The following is a 13,533-nucleotide window of genomic DNA, read 5'->3' on the forward strand; positions in this document are numbered from 1 at the left end:
CAGCATCTCATATGCAAATGGTGATTAATAATCATAGAGGGACAGATCCCCAGATTGTAATCCCCAAATTACAATAGTTCAATTTAGCATTTCCAATCTTATGATGGTGAAAAGTTTGATCTCTTCATGGTTTAGTGATATGAAGTATAATCCTTTCTGGTGCTAAGTAGTGGCACATGACCACAGCTTCCAGTCAGCTACATAATTAGACAGGTAAACAACAGATACCATACACTATGGTGCACTGTATTCAATAAATTACATGAGCTATTCAAAACATTATAATCAAGGCTCTGTGTAAAATTGCTCAACTGTATGCTACAGTAAGTGTTTTGAGCACATTTAAGTCAGGTCTACACTATGGTGTTATGTAGGTTAGGTGTACTTAAGGGCACTTTTAACCTAGGATATTTTTGACTTATGATGGGTCTATTGGACATCTCCCTGTAATAAGTCAAGAATCATCTTTATTATAAAGATTAACTGAGATATGAAACTCAAAAAACGATGCACTTATAAATTCAAGTCAACAATAGTTGTCACGACAAAGAGAGAGTACTGTGTCACAGTGAGGTATCATCTTGGCGCCTGGTTTTAAATTCCAATGCCATCCTTTCCTCTGATCATGGAACATTGGGCAAGTTAATCTCTTGGTGTTTAGTCTTACCATCAGTACAATAAGAAGGATGATGATACTAAAACTAATTTCTGAGCTCACCATATTGAGAATCAAATGAATTTATCTAGAAAGGTGCTATACTTAGTAAGTTTTTGTTATTTCAGTGATAATGGTAAATCTACAGGCTAATGCTTCAACATCCTGACACCAACCCTCTGCGTGTGTAGTTTTGCCTTTTTTCTTTTGGTTATAATGGTACATACAGGTTGATTATCTCTCCTCCTCAGCTTAGGACTCCATTGCTTCACTGACCTTTAGGGCTTATTTCCTCAATTACTTTCTCTCTCTTCCTATGTCCCTTTCTATCACCAACAAACTCCAGCCCATCTTGGTTTGAAGAAAATATCCCTCAAATCATGACTTTGGCTACCCCATATCTTCTGATTACAGACAAACCTCTAAAACAGCACTGCTGTTTCTTCTCCTTCCTCAACCTATTGAAATTTTCTTGTCCCTTCATCACTGCTTTAAAACAATGTTGATCAATAATTCAAATTATTGATGTCAAGGTGGGCGGACATTTTGAAGTCCTTCTCCTCAGCTTCTCAGTGGTACTTAGCATTGCCCTTCATGCCATCTTTCTGAGGCCAGTTCTTTCCTCAGCTTTCATAACCCTCGCCTGTTTGGGTTCTGGGTCTCAGATGTTTCTTTGGCCATATTTCTATGTAGGCTATATTTCCTATGCTCAGTTACTGAATTTTGGAGATCATTGGGATCCAGCGATAGATTCTTTTTTTCACTCCTCTGTGTTGAACCTATCCACTGAGATGCTTTTAATTGCCCTCCGTATGCAATGCCTTCCAAATCTAAGTGTGTAGCCATTTCTTGCTTCTAAGCTTCTGCCTCATATATTCACTAGCCTGCCAGACATTTTCATGTACATATCTCAAAGGAACTTTCAAAATCAACATGCCCAAAACTGAACTCACATCATTGTCTTCACCAAAACTGTTTTGCCCATGTAAGTGAATATAACTGCCACCTTGGCAGTGAGCCCAGACCTGAGTGTGGTCCAGGCTCAGCAAGTTCTGGATCTGTCCTGTATAACTCACAGATCTGGGTGCAGTTCCTTAGCTCTGACCTTTTCCTCTCATCCTCTGGCTATATCTTATCTAACCTAGTCATGAAAGTTCAATAAACCTCATGCTGAGGTAATTATCATGAAGTTTTTTGAGATTGTTATATTAAGTCCTATTTGGCTTACCCCAAATAAGTAACAAATGTTGATAACTACATCCAAATTAGCCATCAATTGTGTTATTGGCCTTGATGTTTCTTGGCTTGAAACACAAAGATGGCATCACTAGAGCACTTTTCAATTAGACATAAGAACTGTGAATGGTTATAAAACCTACAGAAATAATTCTATAGGAAAAGAAGAGCAATGAAAGAAAAGACAATAGCCACATGATTATGTGTTAGAAAATATAGCCAAACATAATGTCCATTTTCATGTTCAAATGAAATGTGCTTTGTCTTGTGATTATATCTGAATTTGTTAATGTGGGATGTATCTGGTTAATCTGGTTTTGAGGACATACAAATAATAATGACTTCAGAAACTGTTCAGTCACCCGCTGCAATTCTAGTAGCTTTGTAAAGTAAGGAATCTAAATGTGTTATATTAAAATTATAATTCATTGGAAGGTCTTTGACTTTATACTCGTGATACTTTCATAATCATGTATCTAGGCAAAATACTCTAGGGAGAAAGAAAAGAACTCTGGTCATTCAGAATTTATTTGTTGAGTTCTATTTATAAGCATATTTGCCAATGTCTCATGTAACAATAAGAATATAATATCATTGAATTTTAAAAATCTCACTTAACATACTTTGTTACAAGAGTGGTCTTTGGAGTATTGGATTTAGGTTCCAATCCATGTTTAGATTACTCAACCATAAGAAAGGTATAATAATACCTTATAATGACTAGTACATGCTATTACAATGCACGCTGAATTAGGAGATCAGCAAATTATAATTACTATCATTATAATTATAGAAGCCATATGAAAATATAGCAAATACTTTTATAGTTCACTTAGAAATGAAATCTTAGTGTTTAAGTGATATGACTATTTTCAAGTAAAGTATTAGATTAGGGTTTAGTAAGAAACAAAAATTTCTGGGACATTTTAAATTACATTGGTGCAAATGACTGGATGTTTGTCCCCAAATTCATATGCAGAAATCCTAACCCCCAAAGTGATGGGGTTAGGAGGTAGAGCCTCTGGGAGGTATTTAGGTCAGGAGGGTGCAGCCCTCAAATATGGGATTGGTGTCCTTATAAAAAGGGACCCAAGAGATCCTAAGACTCTTCTACCATATAAGGACACAGAATTCATCACAGAGCTTCCAGAACTGTGAGAAATAAATTTCTATTGTTTATTAGGCATCTACTCTATGATATTTTTGTGTACCTGCCCAAGCGGGCTAAGAAAGCTTAGGAAAAAGACAGTTGTGGGAGAATTAGAATCAGGGATATGACATTAGGAGTGAAGTTAGGGAAGAAGCCTTGGGAGAAGCAAGCATTGAGCTAAATTTTGGTGGAACTGTAGGATTATGGGTTTCAATACAGGGAAGGGACAATAGTGATTATATGGAGAAATCATAGAAGGGCAGTTGACCTCGAGAACTTAAAACAGTTTACAGTTTCCTATATAAGTGATAGGACAAAAAATTATCATCTCAGTATCTTAGTTCATTTTGTGCTGCCATAACAGAAAGGCATAGGTTGGGTAATTTATAATGAATAGAAATCTATTTGGTTCACAGTTCTGGAGGCAGGGGTATCCAAGATCAAATCCAGGAAGCTCATATGCTGAGGGCCTGCTTATTGCATCATCCCATGGCAGAAGGACAAGGAGAGGGTGGCAGTATGAACCAGACTCATCCTTTATAATGATCCCACTCTTGAGATATTTGGCTGTTGACAAGGGCAGCACCCTTAGAAGCTAATCACCTCTTCCAGGTCCACTTCACAGCACTGTTGCAGTAGGGATCAAGTTTTCAACACATGAACTTTGGGGGACGTGTTCAAACTAAATCAGTGTTTATAGCCATATTCCTCACCAAAGTCAGTTGTTCTGACATATTAAAAAAGAATCTGATAAACAGAATGGAAGATATTTCAGATGTAAACAGTAAGGCTCAGTTGGTAAACCATGCATATTTTAATGGGTTTACAGAGAGGTATACTCCATCCACCTCCTACTTTGAATCGCTATACAAGAAAATATATAGATTCTTGGATTAAAAATGTCCCCACTATAAACTGATTTAGCTTGAACACAAGAGCTATTGTGATAGTTATTATTTTTTCATTTGCTTTTTCTGAAGCCTAAATTTCATCATGCCCAATCCATCTTCATTATATTTATTGAGTATCTACCAAGTTCAAGGCTCTACATTGGATTCTGAGAATCCTGCCCCTAAGAAACTTGAAGTCTAGCTAGGAGATGAGACTCAAAGGAAGGTATATCTAGAAGTTCCAAGGTTGAGTTAATTTTCTTTAAAACATGAAGTGCCCTGATACTACGATTCTGAAGGAATTTATTTCAAGTTCCCTATATTTCCTTGATATTTATTTTGTAATATTCCAACATTACTCAGAATATATACACTTGTCCAGAATGCAACTATTTTCTCAAATGATTACATTTTGATAGAATTCTGAAGTGGTAAAGTAACATTTATTTTTACTGCTACCTGGTTTATGATGCTAAAAGGTTTATTTTCTGATGTAAGTTTGATTACATAAAATGGAAGAAAAAGGCTAAAAGGTACTAGATTTACTACCCGTGAAAATGTTATGATTCAAGGAGTTTACCAGACAACATAGCTAATTTGATGAATTCTAGAGGATTTTTAGCAGTGACCACCTATATTTTACCCAAATACCTCTTGTTCTGGTAACCTTGAATTGCATTACTTATAACCATCACCTTAGAATAGTGAACACCTACAAAAATTCAACCTTAAAATCATAAATATGCACCAAGAATAGTACTTCAAATAATTTGGAACTCAAAAAACAGTTATCATATTAGAGCCTAAGAAATCCCATGGCATAGTCCAGTTTGCCAGTTTTAGGGGAATAAAAGTACCATAGTACATCAAATTTCAATACATTTTAGTAATAGATTTACTGAAAACTAGAACACAATGGTGTTTTTTTTTCTGTCAGTCTATAACCTGCCATTTTTGATTCTTTAAAAACTCCATTCAGTTGGCAGATATTAATTGCATATCTTAATGGGATTCAGTTCTGTACATGCATATACTGTGCACTGATCAAATCAGACCTCTCTTTTTCCACCCACTCCTTCCCAATCTATAGTAATCACTATTCTACCTTCAGGTCAACAATTTTTGCTTCCACATATGACAGAGGACATGTGGTACTTTGCTTCCTGTGTCTAGCTTATTTCATTTAACATAATGTCCTCCAGTCTGAGGGATTTTGCTACAAATGACAGGATTCCATTCTTTATGTCTGAATTGTACTATAGTGTATACATACACATTTTCTTTAGTCATCTGTTGATGGGCCCCTGGACTAATTCCATTTGTTAGGTATTGTGAATAGTGCTATAATAAACATGGGAATACAGGTATCTCTTTGGCATGCTGACTTCATTTTCTTTCAACATATACCTAAAAGTGTAATAGCTGAATGATATGGTAGATCTACTTTTAGTTTTGGGGGGAGTTGCCATACCATTCTACAGAGTCTCTGGGTTAATTTACATTTTCATCAACATTCATTTTCTCTGTATCCTTACAGTCATTTTCCTTTAAAAAAAAGAATAGCCATTCCAACTAAGATGAGGTGGTATGTCATTGTAGTTTTGATTTGAATTTCTTGATGGCTAATAATATTGAGCATTTTTCATATATTTTGGCCATTTGTAAGGTTTTTCGTATTTCTTATATATTCTGGATATTAACTCTGTCAGATAATAGTTGGAAAGGATTTTCTCCCATTCTGTAGGTTACTTCTTCATTCTCTTGATTGCTTCCTTTGTTGTGCAGAAGATTTTTAGTTTGATATAATCCCATTTGTCACTTTTTGCTTTTGTTTGCTATGTAGAAAATCACTGCCTGTCCCATTGTACCAATGCCTTGAAGTGTTTCTCTCTTTTCTTCTAGTAGTTTCAGAGTTCTGGTCGTACCTTTAGGTTTTGATCCATCTTGAGTTGTTGTTTTGTTTTTTAAGTTTGAGATACAGGAGTGAAGCTCCAGCTTTCTGCTTGTGGATATGCATTTTCCCCAGCACTATTGAAGAAGCTGTCCTTCATCCAACGTATGTTTTTGGCAACTCTGTCAATCAGTTGATTATAGACGTGTGAGTTTATTCCTGGGATCTCTTCTTTTCCATTGGTCTATATGTCTGTTTTTATGCCAAATACCATGCTGTTGTTGCTTCTATGGTACTGTGTAGTGTTTTGAAATCAGGAATTGTGATGTCTCTAGTTATGCTCTTTTTGCTCAAGATTACTTTGGCTAGTAGAGATCTTTTGAGGAATTTTTTTTTCTAGTTCTGTGAAGAATGCCACTAGTGTTTTGATGGGGATTGCATTGAATTTAGATTGCTTTGGGGCAGTCCGGACAGTTTTACGATGTTAGCTCTTCCAATCTTGAACAGGGGTGGTCTTTCCATTTTTACGTGTGACTTCAATTTATTTCACCAGAGTTTTGTAATTTTCATTATAGAATATTTCACTTCCACGATTAAGATTATTCACAGGGCTATTGTGAATGGGATTTCTGTCTTAGTAGCTTTTCTATACACCAATAATTAATTTACTGATTTTTCTAGACGTAGAATCATCATCTCCAAATAAGGGTAGTTTGATTTCTTTCCTTCCGATTTTTATGCCTTTTCTTTATCTTGCCTTATTGTTCTGGCTAAAACTTCTAGCACTATATTGAATAAGAGTGGCAAAGGTAGGCACCTTTGCTTCTTAATTTTAGAGAGAATACTTTCAGTTTTTCCCATTTACTATGATATTGGTTTTGGGTTTATCATATATAACCTTTATTGAGAAACTATCTTTCTAGTTTTTCAAAGACTTTATCATGATGGATTATACATGTTATCATAAAATCAAAAAAGTGTTTTATCAAATGCTTTTTCTGCATCTGTTATTGTGATCATGTGATTTTTTAATCCTTTATTCTGTTGTTGTGATATGTTTATTGATTTGTATATGTCAAACTATCCTTATATCCCTAGAATGAAGCCAACTTGATTTTGGCAAATGATCTTTTTGATGAGCTGTTGGATAGATTTACTAGTATTTTGTTGAGAATTTTTACATCTGTGTTCATCAGGTCTATAATTTTCTTGTGTCCTTGTCTGTTTTTGTTTACAGGTTAATGTTGGCTTCATAAAATAAGTTTGAAAGGGTTCCATCCTTTTTAATTAAGAACTTCTGGCATTAGTTCTTTAAAAATTTGGTAAAATCCAGAACTCTCTGAATCATGGTCTGCTCTAAGGAAAAGGAAACTGAACTCAGTATAAGTTGTGACACCCTTGGCCGTCTGCATGATCCCTGCGCTGTGTATGCCTTGTCCAGTCACCAGCCACTCTATACCTCTGGACTGCCCTGATGCAGAACACCCTTAACTGTCCATGCCCTACCTGATAGAAACAAGGCCTTTGAGTTACATCCACCAACTTTGCCCTCTTTCAGTAGGGAGTTGCCGTCACCCATTTTTCTATAGAATGGAATGTAGAAATTGACAGTGGGGAAATGTAACGGTGGTCCACTTGATGTTTTGAATAGAGCCCTTGCTGCTCTGCCACTGCGACTTATTTTTAAAAGGACATGTTTCTTTCTCTTCTTCTCTCCCTGCTCCATATTCTCTCCCCCTCCCTAATCTCAGGGAAAACAGGATTACCTTTCTTCCCCATCCTAGGCAGAGTCATCTGTCCCTGAGTACACACCCACCACAGGAATGAACTAATTCAGACTCTGGGGATGGCACCAGAAGATCTCAGAAATGACTGTCTCCCAAATTAACAAGTGAATTACAGCTCCAGACAGAGAACACATAGAATGTAGCCTTTGAGTCAGCTCTTTAAAAGCCATCTATTCCTTTTGATGGACAGAACCACAGCCTCTGAGATGGGAATCCCCTGTGCTTCTTCTTTGCTAGCAAAGCAATAAATCTTTTTTCTTTTTCCTTTTTCAAAAAAAAAAAAAAAAAAAAAAAAGTTTGGTAAAATCCAACAGTGAAACCATCTGATCTGGACTTTATTTCGGAAGACTTTATATTTCTGCTTGAATCTCATTACTTATTATTGGTTTATTCCATTTTTTTTTTTGTCTTCATGGTTCAATTTTGGTTATGATCCTTTGTATTTCTGATGTATCAGTTATAATGTTTCTCTCCACTTTCAACTTTAGTTTTACTTGGGTCTTCTCTCTCTTTCTTGGATCATCTAACTAAAGGTTTGTAAACTTTGTTTTAAAAAAGTCAACAGTCTGCTTCATTGATCTCTTATTTATTTATTTTGTGTGTGTGTGTATGTGTGTGTGTGTGTATTTTACTTATCCCTGCTCTGATTTGTCATATTTTTTCTTCTATTTTTGGGTTTGGTGTGTTTTTGCTTTTCTAAGTGCTTGAGATGCACTGTTAGGTTATTTGAAATCTTTGTTTCTATGAAGTGGTATTTATTGCTATAAATTTTCTTCTTGGCACTATATTTGCTGCATGGCATAATTTCTTGTATTCTGTGCTTCCATTTTCGACTTTTAAATTTCCCTATTTCTATAGTGACTTTTTGATGTTCAAAAGTAAAAAGATCTGTCTTCAAGTTCAGATATTCCTTCTTCTGCTTCATTTAGTCTGTTGTTCAGGCTTTCAGCTGTGTGTATACACACATACATACTTATTGAGTTTTTCATTTCCAAGATTTGTTTGGTGGTTCTTCTAAATCTCTACTCAATTTCTCATTCATATCCTGCATTTTCTTCCTAATTTGATTGAACTATTTACCTGTAGTCTTTTAGATCTCACTGAGCTTTTAAAATACTCATTCTTTTAAATTCTTTATCAGTCTTTTTAAATATATCAACTTTTCTGAGATCTTTTGAATCGGGTATCTCTACCATTTTGATGAGGTGTCCATCTTAGTAATAAGCTTTCTCCTGAAGATGTGTCTTTGGGGTGTCTGTCAGTTTGATATGCAATGCTGACCTTATTTCCTGTAGTGCAGTCTCTCTCTAGTTTCTTTGGCTGTGATTAATGACTTTGGTATTACATTCTGTGATGAAGTAAGAGAGACCCCTTGTTTCTGTTGTTCACATAAGAATGGGACACGCTTGCAGGCATGGTGCAGCCAGTGTGTTGTACTGGGACTACTCCTACAGTGGGAGTGTTGGTCCCTATCTGGTGATGGGGATATCCTCACACACAGCTGATGCTAGCTCAGCTGCTGTCAAGGGCCTCTGGCACTGGTAGCACCAGCAGTCCTGAGGGACCTGAGTCAATTCCATGACATATGGGGAGAGACAGTGGTACAAACTGCAACATTAGTGTTCATACCCAGTCCAGCTGGCAGCGTGTAATCAAACAAGGTGTGGTGGCAATGAAACTGTGGTGTGCCTCTCAGCTGGTGGCAGTGCATGTGTGGGGGTGGTGCCAAAGATTCTCTTGACCCTTCTTGGCTGTTGGCACCCAGTAGTAGCTGTGGAACCATGATGTTTTCCCCAGTCCTGTCAAGGACAGACATCTGGGTCTGGTGCAGGGGCAGCAGGAACTATGAAGGCATCGAGTCCACACACAGTTATATGCTCTTGGTCTCAGGGAAAGTGACCCAAGCTTCTGGTTCTCAATGCCGTCACCCTCCATTCCCTTCTGTGTCACAACACCCATCTCCATACAGCACCTACTAGGCTTAGGTCAGTCACTTTGCTGGGATAACTTGAGTTTTAAAGACAAGTACCTATCAGCTGGTGAGGTGGAACACCTGGCAGCAGTTTGACCTCTAGCACATCTCAGACTCAGGCAATAGCTTGCTTCTCAACACAGTTTGTGGCTAGAGCACCTTGGGTATTCAGTCGGAGATGATGTGAGATCTTTATCCAAAGCAATGCTACTGATCAGATTTCAGGTTACTTACCTAAGTGGATTGCAAGCCTGTGAGGATTGCCAATAGCATTACTGATGGTTTTTTGGGTCTCTTGCCCTTATCTCTGCAAAGTGGAGATTCCCTCTTGCTTGGCTATGGAGAGGAGATAACAGATACTAGGGCATTTTATTTCTCTTACTCCAGGTTTCAATCTCACAAGGTTCCAGTCTCTCTGATTTCCAGGGTTCTCCCATGTAATTCACCTCATAACGCAGCTATATACTTGTTACTTTGGTTCTCTGTGGAATAGCTGGTGAATGCTGGATACCTCTATTCAGCCCTATCATTTCCTTTTCACTTTGGTCTCTGCCAGCTCACCTATTTCTTCATGAGCAATGGATTGCTTTTAGTAGCGCCCTGGGAGCAGGGATGATGAATGCATACATTTTATTGAATATTTGAGTTTTTGCTCTTGGTTCTAGGATCAAGACCATTTTTCATTAGCACACTTAAACATCTCTAACCCCATTGGTATGTATTAGTTTCTACTATCATTCAATGACAATGGGAATTTAAAAAAGGACCATGAGAAGGAGGTGAAATGGGAGAAAAAGTATCAAGAAGGATTCTTTCAATGTGCAAGGCAAGTGCATGTGATAGAAGTACTATCTTACCCTAATAACCATTTGAGATTTATAAGATCAACAAACACAAAAATGCTTAGGCAACTAGGGTTATCACTGTTACTGCGTCTCCGGTATAGAAATAAGAGTTCTAAATGAGCCCCTACTCACTGAAAAATTATTCCAGCTTACAATAGAGATCCTGAAGCTATGAATATTTCAAAATGACTTCTGAGTCATAATATCTTTAACCAGTTTACATGCCATTAAAATGCAGTAGTAAATGTGTTTGGTGTGAGGCCATTTTAGCATGTTTGAATTTTTCAGGAAATTTATTTGTTTTGGTTCATAAGTTGACATTCACTTAAAAGTCAACTTGAAATCTAAGGTCAGTATTAGCCCAACTATATTCCATGAAGGACTAATTCCAGATACTCTGAAAAAAATCAATAACACTTCTCTAATCAGTTTTGTCTACATAATAGAGAATAAGGTATGTATACCATAAAACAGTATTGTCTTCTGGATAAATTAGGATTTTTACACTTAAAGAATTTAATTACTGCTTATGTTTAATCAAAAAAACAAAACCAAAAAACAGTTTAAGAAGAGTTTCTTCTTAGTTTCTCTCATTTTTTTCCTTTTGGGCACAGACAGACTTCAACATATGTGGATAAAACTTCTTAGCATATTTTAAATACTCTTGGCAGGTCTTAATTGGAAAGGAATGACTATATTGATTTCATAGAGAACAATGATAAATTGCTACAATTATTGGAGGAAAAATAAGCACATAAAGTATGGTGATCTGTTTAAGTGTTATAGAGGAAAAAATTCTCATGGTTGATGGGAGAGAAAAATACTATAAGGGAGACTGTTAATATTACTTTTTTTAAAAAATGAGATCCCTAGAAGGATCAGAACTAAGATGATAACTCATAAAAAATAGGACCAAATGCTCTGGGTTTCTGGACAAAATTGTTGACCAATTGGTCAATATGTGGCCTTGGACTTCAGAACTGGAAATAGAGGCTAGGAATGTTGAACTTGGGCAAGGGGGTTTGAACTTGATGCAAAATAAAGAATTCAATTGTACCCACAATTTAACCAAGCATTTAGCACAAAAGAAAAGGCTGACCAAGGAAGACACAGGCTCCAACGGAAAGACTATGTCTGCAGCAATCTTGAGCTGGGCAAGAGGCACTCAAATAATAGACGTTGGAGCCCTGGGGTGAGAAGAGACCCTATTTCACGAGTCAGTGAGTTCATGTTGCCAGGTGTTACATGCTATAAGGGAGTTTTAATATAACCATACCACGAGCGCTTGCAGAATTTGATGGAAAAGAAAGACCACTACTTTGTTCAAGCAGAGATGGGGTGACTGATATTACTTTTCTTGATTAGAATAAATGACACAGGGTTTACACAGATTTTTTGGAAAACAATAGTCACCCAATAAACTATATCAAATAGTGTTAACACATTATGAATATTAACTGTACATGACTTCTCCCAGAGGAGCTAGCACAAGAGTAAAGGAGCAGCCCCTAGTACTTACATCTCTTCCAATCAGGTCCTCTTGGTTTTCCACAATTCCCCATGGGGCGATACCTATGGTACATATTTTCCCTCGAGATTTAGATGCATGGTCCTTCAAGGCATCTCCGACGTGCCGAATGACACCTGGGGGCACAGAAGGAAGTATTAATCTTGCTTTATAAAGCAAGACCCTTATATCATTTTGAAGGAAATTGTGACAACTTTCTCCCAAGGTGAAATGCATCAAAAGTACAATTTTGACACATTTCTATACAAATTACACATATTCAGGCAAGAACATAAAATTATATGCCAGATATAATTGCCAGTCTTGATACAAATTCTAGTAATGCTTTTCTTATTTGCATTTATATGAAAGCATGTATATAAGAATAAATACAATTATTTTAGTTACTTTTTTCTTGTAAGCCTAACAGTTTGTTCAGGTAACTTAGAATCAACACCTTAAGTATGTCCTGGAAAAATGTGCCATATATAATGTGATACTAAATCTAAACTACAGGTTGTGTTTGAGTCAGGATCATTTGAATACTTATTTATCTCACATTTTATTAGTCTTAATTTCATCTTCCTATTTATAATACATACGTGGCAAGCCTACTTGATGTTGGCTTACTCCATAGAAAATTTGTTAAAAAGAAATACAACTTTAATCTTCATCATTCTAATTGTTTTCCTCTTCCATCCCCAACATAGTTAAAGGAAATTCAGTTTAAAATGGTAGGGAACCTACCTCTCACCTTTTCATAAACCATTTAAAGAAGAATCAATTTCTAATCTTTTAACTTCCCTCTTGAACAATCATTTTTATGATATATTTTGTTTTCACTTATCAAAATTCTGCCTATTCCTCAAAAACATCATACCTCATGCCATTTCCTATATAAATGTTGGATTTGATTTCGGGAGCTGGATTCCATTTACACATTGCAGTCTGTACAACTTGAGCAGCTCTATGCCACCTGATCTGTTCTGCAATGATTCATAATTATATGTAAGAATGACTCTGCCAATAGTAAAATTCCTTGAGGACAAGGGCTCAGAAATTGTGTACCAAACACATAAACATACCAGGCACTTTAATCATGGGAGAGAAACTCCTTTTAAAAATCAAGTAACAATGTAGCATAAAGGGCCACTAGCATGTTGTACTATGCTAGTATGGAGAAGCATATTATTCTCATTTGGTAGTTTAAGAATTTTCTAAGTGAGACAGCTGTTAAAAACACATTAAAAATGAAAATCTGACTATTAATGGTAATTTGCAAAACCCTGAACAAGAACTTTAATTTCATGGTATACCCCACTATCTGCCATAATTCTCTCATTACCTCTTACCTCTTACTTCAGTACCTGTTATTTAACTGTCACTTTGGGTATTAGACTGAATGGCAAATCCAGAGGGAAGTAGAAATGAACTCTGGGTTATAGCCTTGCATTTTTTTTTTAACCTTTTGGTACTGGAGATTGAACCCAAAGGTGTTTCACCACTAAGCTACATCTACAGTCCTTTTTGAGACAGGATCTTGCCAAGTTGCACAGTCAGGTCTCAAATGTGTGATCCTCCTGTCTCAGTTGCTCGGATT

General features: G+C 36.5%; 1 protein-coding gene across 17 annotated transcripts in view; it reads right to left on the reverse strand.

The window, feature by feature from the left end:
• Trpm3 (transient receptor potential cation channel subfamily M member 3) overlaps positions 1-13,533 on the reverse strand; it is a 522,169-nt gene that overhangs the window by 249,817 nt on the left and 258,819 nt on the right. For all 17 annotated transcript variants that reach the window (XM_047523941.1, XM_047523940.1, XM_047523938.1 and 14 more), the window contains exon 5: positions 11,946-12,070. In XM_047523941.1, the coding sequence (XP_047379897.1) occupies positions 11,946-12,070 (125 nt within the window). The remainder of the gene's footprint in view (positions 1-11,945; positions 12,071-13,533) is intronic.

Source organism: Sciurus carolinensis, chromosome 14 (assembly GCF_902686445.1).
Source record: "Sciurus carolinensis chromosome 14, mSciCar1.2, whole genome shotgun sequence".
NCBI classification, from domain to species: domain Eukaryota; kingdom Metazoa; phylum Chordata; class Mammalia; order Rodentia; family Sciuridae; genus Sciurus; species Sciurus carolinensis.